This window comes from Boleophthalmus pectinirostris, unplaced genomic scaffold, assembly GCF_026225935.1.
Source record: "Boleophthalmus pectinirostris isolate CB_2022bp ecotype Guang Dong unplaced genomic scaffold, ASM2622593v1 HiC_scaffold_7, whole genome shotgun sequence".
Lineage (NCBI taxonomy): Eukaryota > Metazoa > Chordata > Actinopteri > Gobiiformes > Gobiidae > Boleophthalmus > Boleophthalmus pectinirostris.
In genome coordinates, this window is record NW_026571473.1 from 41,211,830 (window position 1) to 41,224,660 (window position 12,831).

The window sequence follows — 12,831 nt, forward strand, 5'->3', positions numbered from 1 at the left end:
AGGAGGAGGAAGAAGAGAAGAAGGAGGAGAGAAGAGAAGGAGGAGAAGAGAGAAAGGAGGAGAGGAGAGAAGAGAAGAGGAGGGAGAGAAGAAGAGAGGAGGAGGAGGAAGAGGAGGAGGAGGAAGAGAGGAGGAGGAAGAGAAGAGGAGGAGAAGAAGAGAAGAGGAGGAGGAAGAGAAGAGGAGGAGGAAGAGAAGGAGAGAGAGAGGAGAGAGGAAGGAAGAGAGGAAGAGGAGGAGAAGAGAAGAAGAGGAAGAGAGAAGAGAGAGGAAGAGGAGAGAGAGGAGGAGGAGAAGAGAGAGGAGAGAGAGAGGGAGGAGGAAGAGAAGAAAGAACAATAAATGTTTCCAAATAAACCCAATTTAAAATCCACCAGAGCCAAACCTAAGTTTTTTAATCAATTCAACATTTACAGTGAATTTTTACATCACTAAATATATCGGTGATTATATCGGCAGCTCCAACTCCCATTATATCGGTTTCATATCGGCCACAACAAAATCCATATCGGTCGGGCTCTAGATTTAGAGGAAAATAATGAAGAAAACTGTTGTTTTTTTCGTTTTCTTATTTTTGGTTTTATATTGAAAAACAAATGAACGAACGACAGAGAGAGAGAGATGAGGGAGAGAGAGAGAGAGAGAGAGAGAGAGAGAGAGAGAGAGAGAGAGAGAGAGAGAGAGAGAGAGAGAGAGAGAGAGAGAGAGAGAGAGAGAGAGACTGTCACCGGATCCTCCTCCCTGATTATTTGACGCGGCTCTTCTCTCTCTCTTCTCTCTCTTCTCTCTCCTCTCTCTCCTCTTCTCTCTTCTCTCTCTCTTCTCTCTCTCTCTCTCTCCTCTGCCTTCTCTCTATTCTCTCTACCCTTTCTCTCCTCTTTATTCTCTCTCTAACCTTGTTCTCTCTCTCTTTTCTCTCTCTTCTCTCTCTCCTCTCTCTCTCTTCTCTCTCTCTTCTCTCTCTCCTCTGCCTTCTCTCTATTCTCTCTCTCCTCTCTATTCTGTCCATCCTCTCTCCCCTTTCTTCTCTCTCTCCTCTTTGTTCTCTTTCTCCTTTCTATTCTCTCTATCTTCTGTTTCCTCTCTTCTCTCTCTCTCCTCTGAAGTCTCTATATCTCCTCTCTCTCCTCTCTATCTCTCTGTCTCCTCTCTCTGTTCTCTCTATCCTCTGTCTCCTCTCTCTGTTCTCTCTATCCTCTCTCTCCTCTCTCTCCTCTCTCTCCTCTCTCTGTTCTCTCTATCCTCTCTCTCCTCTTTATTCTCTCTCTAACCTTGTTCTCTCTCTCTGATCTTTCTCTCTTTTCTCCTCTGTCATCCCTCCGTCTTTCCCTCTCCTCTGTCTAACGTCACCCTCCTTTCTTTCTTTCTTTCTTTCTTTCTTCACCCAAAGAACGAACGACACACGGATTGTCACCGGATCCTCGTCCCTGATTATTTGTTGCGGCACGTTTTCGATTTCTGACTCCGATGCCCTGGAGCTTCGCTCAGAGAGTTGACGCCTGAACGCTCGAAACTTGCTGCATCGACGCCAAATTCTCGCCGCGCTGATGCCAGAAAACACGCCGCAAAAACGCAGGACGCCCCAGACGCTCGTCCACGCAGAGTTTGCCTGTAAATTGCTTTCGGTTTGAGAATAACTGAGGAAACGTTGCGGCGCTGAGGCTCTGTGTTCTGCGTTAGGTTGAGGACGTCGTCGTGTTTCTGTCGCGTCTCGTACCCAGATCTGCAGTTTGATCCTCTTGTCGTTGCGGTAGATGGTTTTGACCTTAAAGTCGATCCCCACGGTGGAGACGAAGGCCGGAGTGAAGGAGTCGTCCGCGTATCGGAAGAGGAACGAGGTTTTCCCCACGCTGCTGTTCCCGATGATCAGGATCTTAAACATGTAGTCGAAGTTCTGGTCCGACGCCTCCTTCTGGCCGTACGTGGAGTTAGCGGACGCCATCTGAAGAGAAACACAAAGAGACGAGACGATTAGAAACATTTTTACTACAGGGTCCGGTCAAGTGTTAACGGAGGAAACAGGGTCAGATTTTTGACATTCAAATGTCTCTTATTCAGAAACTAGAGGAACTATTGAAATAAGTAAAGTATCAGAATGTAGGAAAGAGTTACACTCCAACAGGGTCAAGTTAAACCTGTGAGATTCTTTCAAGTTCAAGACTAAAAATTTAAAAAACTCATGTCGGTAACGGAGGGAATGAAATATGCAGCACTTTTTTGGTCAATAAATCCAAACAGTGATAACTCTTGGTTCTCACTTCCATATCCTTAACAAACTGGTTTGAATATTTGCTTCATATAGTTTTCTACCATATGGTACAAGATTAGGTTGAAAAACCTCTGACTTTTTGACTCATGAGATTTTTTATTAAGAAAGTTCATGGTAACGGAGGGAAAAGTAACGGAGGGAAAATTGTGCAACAAGTAGAAGGTGCAGGATTTTACATCATTTGTCATTTTTTTTCTTCTGAATATTTTAATATTACTTCAAAACGAAAGGAAACTATTTCTATAAAATATGTCAGTCCTTCCAAGAAAATGTTTATCATTTTAAATACATAAAAAAAAAAAATCCTGTCCCTTCATCAACAGTTCAAAGATGGAATAACACAAGATATGATGAAATACAAACATTTATTTACATGATTTTTGGGTCTTTGAAATTTGGGAAATAATGTTTGTTCCATGTTTCATTCATGGTCTGTTTAAAACATGTGGAACTTTAGAACCAAAAATGGTCCAGAAAAAAGGTCAACAGTTTGATAAACTCGAGTACATATGTATCTGTTCAATACATTTTTATATCAGATGAATTCACTTGAAGTTTTGGCCTTGATGTTTACTTCTGCTTGACCGGGACCTACAGTCAAATGTGTGGAGGAGGATTTCTTCTAGAAGGTCTGATGTTACACAAAATACTCTTGTGACCTTGGGTTAGGCGCTGATACAGTATTATGTTCTATCGCCGTATCAAAAAATAGCAACAGTATCAGTTTCATCACCATCATAAAAAAAAATCTGCAGCACAAAAGGACCTAATATAATATTATAATTTAGTGATATCTAAATGTGTTTGCTCAGCACAAGTGATTGTGTGTTTGTATTTTCAATTAATGTGATCACGATAAATCTATTAGTGTTTATAATGTTTCTTGGGGAGACGACGTTCGATTAGTTTCGTTCCACTGTCACGTGACGCTCAAAAGACCAAGACAAGACACAAGTCCGGCTGCAAGAGAGTTGGTCCCCCAAAAATACTTGTACTTCTGTAATTTGGAGCATTTTGGCTTCAGGGGCACACTTCTTTACGTTTTACAGAAACTAAACTTAAAACCACATGGCACAACTGTAAGCGCTGATAAAAACAACTCACTTCCTGTGCTGCTGATGCCGTTCAACTTTTGTCGGACTAAAGGACACAACTCAGTGGAGTATTTGTTTTTTCAGTGGAGTATTTGTTTTTTCAGTTGAATATTAGTTTTTTTCAGTGACAGGATGTTCTGCTGACAGTGAGTCTGTTCTGTTCGTGTCGTGTTGGAGACGGTTTGTGTTTTAACTTTTCAGAGATTAAGGACCTGGCTCCACTGCACGTGCAACACGCGAGCGTAAAAACTGTAACTTTTGGATGTGTAACTTTTAGTATATATGGAAAGTGACTGAGGGCAGCGTGTGTTTGGAGCAGCACATCCTGCGCGCGGAGATTTCAGAAAATAGGATCCATCTTGTTTTTTGAGTCTCTATGTGAGCGTTGGTGCGAGTCCTCGTCAAAATCCACAGAGAGCAAGAATCTTTGGTTGTATTTGTGCGTTTACATCAGCACATCGTGTCCTGGGGCAGATCTGTGTCGTGTGAAAGAGCCCAGCTCCACAAAGACTCTTAACAAGAGCTTTAAAATTTACTTTTAAAATCGTGTCGTTTGTGGTGGTGAGTGTGTGCAGAAGGTAAATCCAAGTGTGTTCTGATAGTTTCTCTGTGGATTTGATACAAGCGACTAAACGCCTCAGTCAAGTTTGATCGTCTTTACTTTGACAAACACAGAGTCAGTGCTGCGCATGTTCGTCCTGCTGCAGCTTCAGGTGGAGTCGCTCTCGCTTTGACACGCGGCTGTGGTTTCGTGAGGTTACGCTCGTAAACGCTGATGTTTTGGTAAAACAGTAACACCATAAACCCCAGTAAAATCCTGAGACGGTTTCACGGTATCAAAAATTGGATATCGCCCAAACCTATTGTGATCTTTAAGAATGTCATTACCTCCTCAAAAACAGAGCTGGACTTGTGTTTTGTTTCATTCACGTGTTTGAGTGACTGTTTATTATGAGTCTGTCTACATCTCCAAAACTCTAAACGCTCTGTTCCACCTTGTGATGTCATGAAGTGGTAGTTTTCCAGTGAACATCTCCTTTTGACAGGACGGAGTTTAAAAACACAGCCGGGCTCTTCCTGTATCACCACATGAGAAAATGGAAATGTGCTTTTTTTTTTTTTTTTTTTTTGAGTCTATTCTTTGGATAAAAAGTTACACGTTGTGGCTTTAAGTGCTGTGTTTAAACGGCGGTGGGGCAGACCTGGTGACTAAAGGCGTCCGTGCTTCAGCTGCTCTAATTATATCCTGTTATCTCCTGCTCTGGAGTCTGGTCAGATACAGACGACAACAAAACAAACGCTCCTCCTCCTCCCACAGACTTTTAGATAAATGCACACAGCTAAACCACTAAACACCTTGTTTCAAACAGGAAACGAGCATGGGCACACTTCCGGCTCCACTGACTCTGGCTCCACTTCACTTGGTCTTGGAAAACGACGCTCCTCTCTCTGTAAGAAGCGCAAGATTCAAGTAAATTGGATCGAAATCGCCATGTGACTGGAGGAAAGAAGCAAAATCACGATGGCTGTAATTTTTGAAGCATCATAATTTGATCCACAAACAAACTCTCCTGTGTGACCCTGGAGTTTAGATTTGTACAAACCATAAATCGTTTATATAAATGGACATAGGTAACGCACTAGTCGCCTCGTTCCAAACAGGAAGTTCACATGTGGCTCTTCCAGCTTCTTCTGACTCAGGCTCTCATTTTATTTTATTAAGACGGTTGAGAACACCTTCTCATTTTCAGTGACGATTTGGCCAAGAGGCAGAATAAAACAGAAGCACAAACAGAAAACACTCACACATCGACCATAACATGAAACAGTGAATACAGATATGAGACAGTAAACTATTAGCAGATTAAATATTTAAAAGTGTTAAAAACATGTTCAATGATTCTGTAAAAAACTCTGAATGGAATTTTTAAAAGACAACAGAGGTAAAAACTAAATTTTTAAGTCTGTTGAAGGTGTTTCCTTGCCAGGCTGGTGTCACCTAGTGCCTCCACTCAGTTTCATTTCTCTCCAGGGACGAGGTCAGGAAACAGAAACACTAGACCAGAGGTGTTCACACTTTTACATCATGTGAGCTACTTACAAAATGACCAAGTCAAAATGATCGACCTGATACAAAGTCAAACAAACTGCACTGAAACACTCTGTGCCCCTTTTTTGGAGCCTCCCCCACAGTTTGAGAACCTCTTCTTTAAGAGAACTTCCTCTGGCACTTTACACAAAACTGTGAAAAAAGTGAAGGAAGATTTTTAAACCTGTTTTTTAAAGTTCCAAACTGGAGTTTCATTCTTTTGTGGTTTTGCAGTGATATTTACCAGCCTCTGCACGTTTACCAAACCAAACGCACATCGTGACAAACACAGATGCATTTGTCACTTTTGTTACACAAACTTCAGCCAAATGTGGCAGTAGGTCTGTTCTGTAGATCCGCTCTATGCTGTAGACCTGCTTTGTGCCAACACTGGAACACAAATTTAGACTGGTTTTTGCTTCACGTTTGGTCTTGTTCTTCTAATCAGCCGCACTGTGGGAGGGGCTTGTGTTGGCTGTACGCAGGAAGGAGCGAGAGCGTGAAAAGGCGAGGGGCGGCGTGCTGACGTGAGGCAGGTGGACAGGTAGGATGTTTAGGAAGTTGAACCTGCCCTGTGATGCACGCTGGTACACGAGGGCACACGCTGTCGCAGACGAGCCGTGCATAGGGAGCGTGTGTGTTTGTGATGCGCCGTAGAGTCTCCGCGGGTTTCAAATGAGCGCACAGGCTGCACTGAGACGCCCCACACGCTCCTGCACCCGCTACAAGTTTATTACCAACAGCAGCGGCCGGCAATGAAACATGATCACACTTGTTGAGTGTCAGAACTCGAGTGAGAGACAAGACCGAGTCCAAACACGAGTCCAAACACGAGTCCGAGACGAGACACGACGATCTACCCACACGACCTTGGCCATCGACTGGTAGATCACGATCGACGTATTGAGCACCACTGGACTAGACGGTTTGCAAAAACCCCGGAAGTTGTGGCCCGTACACCGGCCAATAGGAGTGTGCAAAAATATCTAAATATCGATGAATTGTATCGTTTAATGTGATATTGTGGGCTGCTGTATCGATATATCACCAAGAGGATTTTTTTGGTTTATTTTACACAATTATTTTGTTACAACTACAGTTTTGTTGTTAATTTATGCGACACATTTGTCATTTTCACTGTTTTCATCATTCAAATGTTTGTGTTTCATATGAACTTTGCACAAGAAGTGGATTAACAAAAACTTTCAGTATCACAGACATGATTTAAACTTTATTTTTTATTGAACCATATTGAATCGATTTGAACTATATTGTATCGAATGGTGTCTAATCGAAAGCTCACTGTATCGAGGTATTTATTGTATCGGCAACTTCTGAAGGATACTCAGCCCTACCGGCCAATCAGCTGTGAGCTGTGAAGCCCTGACGTCGCGGTCGTGGCGTCTGTCTCTGTCCCCACAACAGTAAACAAAGTGTTGATGGATGTTGACCAAGATAAACATTCTGTGTTGGCAACAACTCCCCAGATTCATGAGGATTTAAAGCCGGAACAAAGAGAATGTTTGGTGAATTTTATCAAGTGGAAAGACGTTATTGTTCTTCTTCCTACGGGATTTGGCACATTACAAACGTCACGACCAAACAGCGGCGACTGGTTAAATAAAAAAAGTCCCCACCTACTGTCGAGTGAACAAATGTTAATGCTGCGAGGTCACACGGTTTCTACAAAGTGAAACCAACTGATGAATCAAACTAGGTGTTTCCAGTAACTTGGTGCAGAACTGAAATAAGGAGCGGGTGGGCTTCAGGAATGATCAGCGTCAATGACTTATATTTGAATATTGTGTCTTGTCTCTCTGTACCGGCTGCTGTGAGCCTCGTCATTTTGGTTTTAAAGTGTTCGTATTAAAGGTTGTATAGAGGATTTTTTAAGGGAAAAGAAATACAGTGACAGTCCTTTTTCAAATGTTGTGCATGTGTGACACCACCTTCCTCCTCCACAGCTCCTCAGTAGAAACATCTCCTCCCGCCTCTTTACTCTAGAAATCACGCTTCTTTACAGCCACAGCGCGTTCAGAATTACTGTTGAAGTGACCTGTCTAGAAGTAATTTAGTGACCAACACGTCAGTTTTTAGACCCTTCGTCTACTTCAATCGCGCAATCGCTGGAAAGAATCACCTCAGTTTGTCTTCGCTCCATTTCCCCTTCTCATCTTCTTTCAGCGACCTCAAAAACGGACTTTCTTTTGTGGCAAACTGGTCGTGGATTCTCGTCCACCATCACAACAAACTTAGTGCGACAGTTAGAAAAAGTCTCTAAGAACCGTAGCATAAACCACATAATCCCCGCGCGTCGGCGAGTCAGTTACACTAGAAACGCAGGGAGTTTGATTGACGACCCAACAGCCAATAGAAAATGAGGTAGCCTTGTTTTCTATTAGCTGATGTTTATCTGGCCTCACTACGTCCACAGTTGATAGATTTTCATTCTTTTTTTTCATCATCATAATTACAAGGCTGCTGCGTCTCTGTAATGGTGTTTTAAACTTTCATTGACAATTTGAAACTAAAAAAAAAAAATCCTCCATACAACCTTTAACCCGCGACACAGGATCCTGGTGGTTTTCTTTTTTTATCAAATCTTTTATCGACTCTGGCTCCTGTAACTGTTGCGTCATGACCTTCATTTGAGTCGAACTGAACACTCGCTCAGTCCACTTTTTTTATACAGTCTATGGTATAAACTAGAGCCCGACCGATATATCGGTTGGCCGATATTATCGGCGGATATGGGCAACTTTAGGCATATCGGCTATCGGCCGATATGCTTGCTGATATGGGCCGATATTTCATGTGGGCATGTTACACCTCGTTATAAAGCTTAGACTCTCTACATTCTGTTCATTTAATCCAATTTACAGACAGATAAATGTCCTAATATGTGGCTCCACATCAGTATTTATCTACGGAGTCATTTGTGTGTGTGTGTCCGTACTGTCCCTGAACACACCACAGAGTCACGTACTGTCCCTGAACACACCACAGAGTCGCGTCACTCACGTGTGTTTGTTTACACCTGCAGACACAGATCCAAACACTGAGATTATTTTCTTTTTACGGACAATCGGTTTGAGTCTGGATTAAAAGGACATTTATTAGTGCAGATTTGTGATGTGGGAGGAGCCTGTGTGAGCGGTGAGTGTTGGAAATATGTCGACTCTGAAGCTAGTTTTTGTCATTTGTTATGGGTTAGCTGCTGTAGCTCCGCACATAAACAGACTGTTTTCTATTGGTCTGTTCTAAAGTGACTATATTGGCCGTATATTTGCTACTGGACCTGCACTGATATGTAAATGAGCTGTGAACAGACGTGTGAATTATGACATTTGCACATATAATTAATTACCGCGGCGCGCACGTATTTACGGCTAAAGGCTAATAGCGCTAGTTTCTTTACTAGTTATGGGTCCGTCGCGAACGAAATGACTCTTAGAACCGGCTCTTTGAAGGGAACGACGGGAGCCTGATCCTTATTGGGAGCCGTGTTTTCTCTTTCTCTCACTTTTTTTCTCTTCACGCCGCGTGCAGACTCGTGGTTTGACAGCGGCAGCGGCTCAAAACGAAACTTTGAGAAATTTGCGTGTACGTAGGATAAAAAACAAAAAAAAAAAAAAAAAAAGCATATTTGACTGTAGTTTAGCATAAAATAAATAAGTCCCAGTTTAGTCCTTTTTCAGTCCTGGTTTAGACCTGGCTCAGTCCTGATTCAGTCCTGCTTTAGACCTGCTTGGAACGAAACAATCTGAAGAGCCACTTGGGAGCCGAAAGAGCCAGCTGCTTTAGTGAGCCGAGCCAAAAGAGCCGGTTCTCTAAAAAGAACTGGAATCCCCATCACTAGTGTCTAGAATGTGATGCAAAAATGCCATTAAGCCAACCTACTGTCTGTAAATATGATGTAAAGAGGCAGAATAACAATAAATGTTGCCTAAATAAACCCAATTTAAAATAGAGCCAAACCTAAGTTTTTTAAACAATTCAACATTTACAGTGAATTTTTACATCACTAAATATATCGGTGATTATATCGGCAGCTCCAACTCCCATTATATCGGTTTCATATCGGCCACAGCAAAATCCATATCGGTCGGGCTCTAGTATAAACATGTTCTGAAAAGTGTGAGTCTTGTATTTGTCACTTCAGATTTCTTCCGGACGTGAATTTGATTCTTAAAATAAAAATCACAAATCTCCCGAACGGTTCAGTGGAGCCGTGTGTGTGAAAACAGGTCGTCCCTCCGTCTGAGCTCGGCGGTTTTATCTGGAACACACTGGAGAAATGTTCACTCTGACCTGAGGCCGGAGGGGGTGGGGCGGCGGGGGGGTCAGGTGACAGAGAGATGGTGAGCGCAGGGGTCGGGGGTCAAGTGGGGTCACGTCGGTCTGCTGACAGCCTCGCACTGGAGCTGATATTCTCACCAAAACAAAGATGTAACACGTCATCGCTTTCTCCTGACTCCACAGTCGCCACGTTTACTCGAGAGTTTTAATTCTGAATAAAAATTGATTCTGCTTTTAAAAGATCATGTAAACACTTAAATCCGAAGTAAGTGTTTGGTTTATTCCGATTTTAAAGCTGAATTAGTTTACTCCTCAAGCAGGCAGTCAGTATCCCAGCTGGGCCATAAACAAAGGCAGACAACAAGTTATCAATAAAACCAACAAACCCCGGAAAAAAACACAACAATCCAACACAGGGCAGCAGGACAAGAACATAGTCACACTACCGAACATCAGAGGAACAACTGAACCATCCAGAGCCATGAAAAAACACAACATAAACACTGGAGTAAAACCAGACACAAAACTCCTGTCAACAACTCGTACATCCCAAGGACAAAATCCCACCAGAACAAAAATGCAACACCATCTACGAAATTCAATGCAAATCATGCAATAAATCATACACAGGGGAAACAGGCCGAGCATTTCACATCCGAAAAAAGGAACAGCAAAAGGAATGCGAGAAGGAAACGTCAGGGAGACTCACCAGAACACAAAAAGACAAAGCAGAACAGGAAAACCTAAAATCCTCCACATCAGACACTGTAAAAGGAACAACCACATTATGGATCAGGTCGGGGCTCGGGTCATCGGATCAGAAAACAACAAGTTCAAACGCTGGATCAAGGAGAACAGTGAAATCAGGAAACGAGGCACGGACACCATTAACTGTGATGACGGAGCGTTCCTCCTTTCACACACCTGGGACACCCTCCTCCAGAGACACCGGGCGACGGGAGGCGTGGTCAGTCTGAGCGACCTGCAGGTCCATCAGGTCTGACCACGCCCACAGGAAGTAACGACAGCTGATATACGACACGTCACCACCAACACCGTGACAGTTCTGAAGATGCAGCAGCAGCAGCCGAAACATGTCAACAAGGTAAACACACTTTACTGCACCGTCTTTAAAAAGAACCTAAGAAGTTAAAGTTATAGTTTACTCCTCGATCATGTCTCTCGTTTCTTCTTGTGAAAAATAATGTTGGTACTAATGTTCGTTGTGTCGTCCTTGGATCCGGCTCCTCCAGTCCCGTCTTCGGACTTTCATCCACGTCATCTCGTCCATCCTCATCTTCCCTCCAGACGTAAAGCGTGATGAGACAATTCTCCAGCCGCAGCTTCGTAATTATCATCAGAACCACCGCGGGAAAAGTTTGGACGGTGTTTGTGTCCGTGGAGTAACGACAAACCGAGACGACGGAAAAGCCGGGAGCAGTTGAAGTGTGTGTTTTCTTCACAAAGACGAAAAAACGTAGCTGAGGAGGAGGAGGGAAGAGTGTTGTTCTCCTCTGTGCTGTGCCTCCTGTTCAGTACAGAATGTGTTGAGACAAATATACATAAAAAAGCTGAATCTGTATCAGTGTGATTAGGGTGGGGCGATATATCGATATTTTAAATATATCGAGATAGTTTTTAAACTCGATATGAATTCTGACATATCGTTTATATCGATATAATGCTTATATTCAATTCTGATTTTGCCTCTTCTCTTGTTTATCTTCTCTCTCGTCGCCTCCACCTCCCTGATGTTGTTGCTCGTGTCTCCTTCACTCGTCACTGTCGTCCTGAACACTGAAAGTTGTTGCCAGTGAAAAACTTCAAGCTCCACGAACCTTTTCCACCATTTACAGACAAAACCACCAGCAGCAGCAGCTCATCCTCATGTTCCACCGAGTCTCGTCCTTTAGCCCGAAAGAAACTAAACGAGCTGAGCTGCAGGAGAAGTGCTGTTTATGCAAATGAGCCATGAGCTTAAGTTTTGTTTCTGTAAAATGTAAACACACGTGTGCAAAACTGAATTAAACACATTATAATGTCAAACGGGCTGATGTGGATCTAGAGTCGTTATGTTTTATATATTGTAAAGTTTATTTATGCAGAAGATTTTAATGAATAATCTGCTGCAGTGTCACTTGTACAACAGTGTTTGAATCGTTGGGTTTGATCTGCAGTGGATTGTGGGATTAAACCTCAGATCCTGACGCTGGATAATAACATGGATCTGTTAAAATAAGGAACATCCTGAGCTTCTTCTGCTAAATGAGCTCATGGTTCTGGTTCTGGTCTGGAGAACAGAGTTAATGCAAAGATGAACTTGTGTTGAGTTGTTTTATTTATGAATGAAACAAAGGAAATATGTTTTATTTCTTTTATTTTACAGTTAAATTATTATTTATGTAATTAGGGTTTTTTGTCATCTTAAATGTTAAACTGTCGACCTCTTACACTTCAATTTAAAAAAAAGGACCTTGTGGAATTTGACAGATTTGTTTTTGCAGTTTTCAGTTTTAGGGGGTTATTTTTTCTTGAACATATATGGAGATATATATCGTATATCGAGATACAGCAAAATATATCGAGATATATTTTTTGATCCATATCGCCCAGACCTAAGTGTGATTCTGAAGTGCTGTATGTTTGTACGTTTTCTCCCCGACGAAATCCACAATGTCGACGAAACGTTCTGCACCGGCAAAGTCTCCTGCGCTCGCCCCCGAAAGTCAGAGGAAGATGAAACCATCACACAAACAGTTGGACTTCTGGACCCGCTGAAGGAAGAGAGAAGTTAAACAGCTGTAACAGACTCCTGCACCGGGTCGGCTTCCTGCACATAGTTGCTGAAATGGGCGGGTTTTAATGTTCTGGAATTTTACGGGCGGGTAGTGATTCAGGACTAAACCAGGATTAACCAGGACTAATCATGGACTTAGGAGAGAAACCCCCCAGCCCGCGGAGCAGGGTGTCCACAAAGAGTGAGGCATGAAGCTGAGCCGGTCCTTTCTTCTGCAGTCACCTCCAAGCCCGTCCTGACAGTGAGTCCTGGTTTAGTCCTGGTTTAGTCCTGGTTTAGTCCT

General features: G+C 42.8%; 1 protein-coding gene across 1 annotated transcript in view; it reads right to left on the reverse strand.

Moving 5' to 3' along the window:
* LOC110170499 (ras-related protein Rab-3A-like) overlaps nucleotides 1-12,831 on the reverse strand; it is a 45,427-nt gene that overhangs the window by 18,887 nt on the left and 13,709 nt on the right. The window contains exon 2 of the mRNA XM_055164832.1: nucleotides 1,718-1,942. Within this exon, the coding sequence (XP_055020807.1) occupies nucleotides 1,718-1,942 (225 nt within the window). The remainder of the gene's footprint in view (nucleotides 1-1,717; nucleotides 1,943-12,831) is intronic.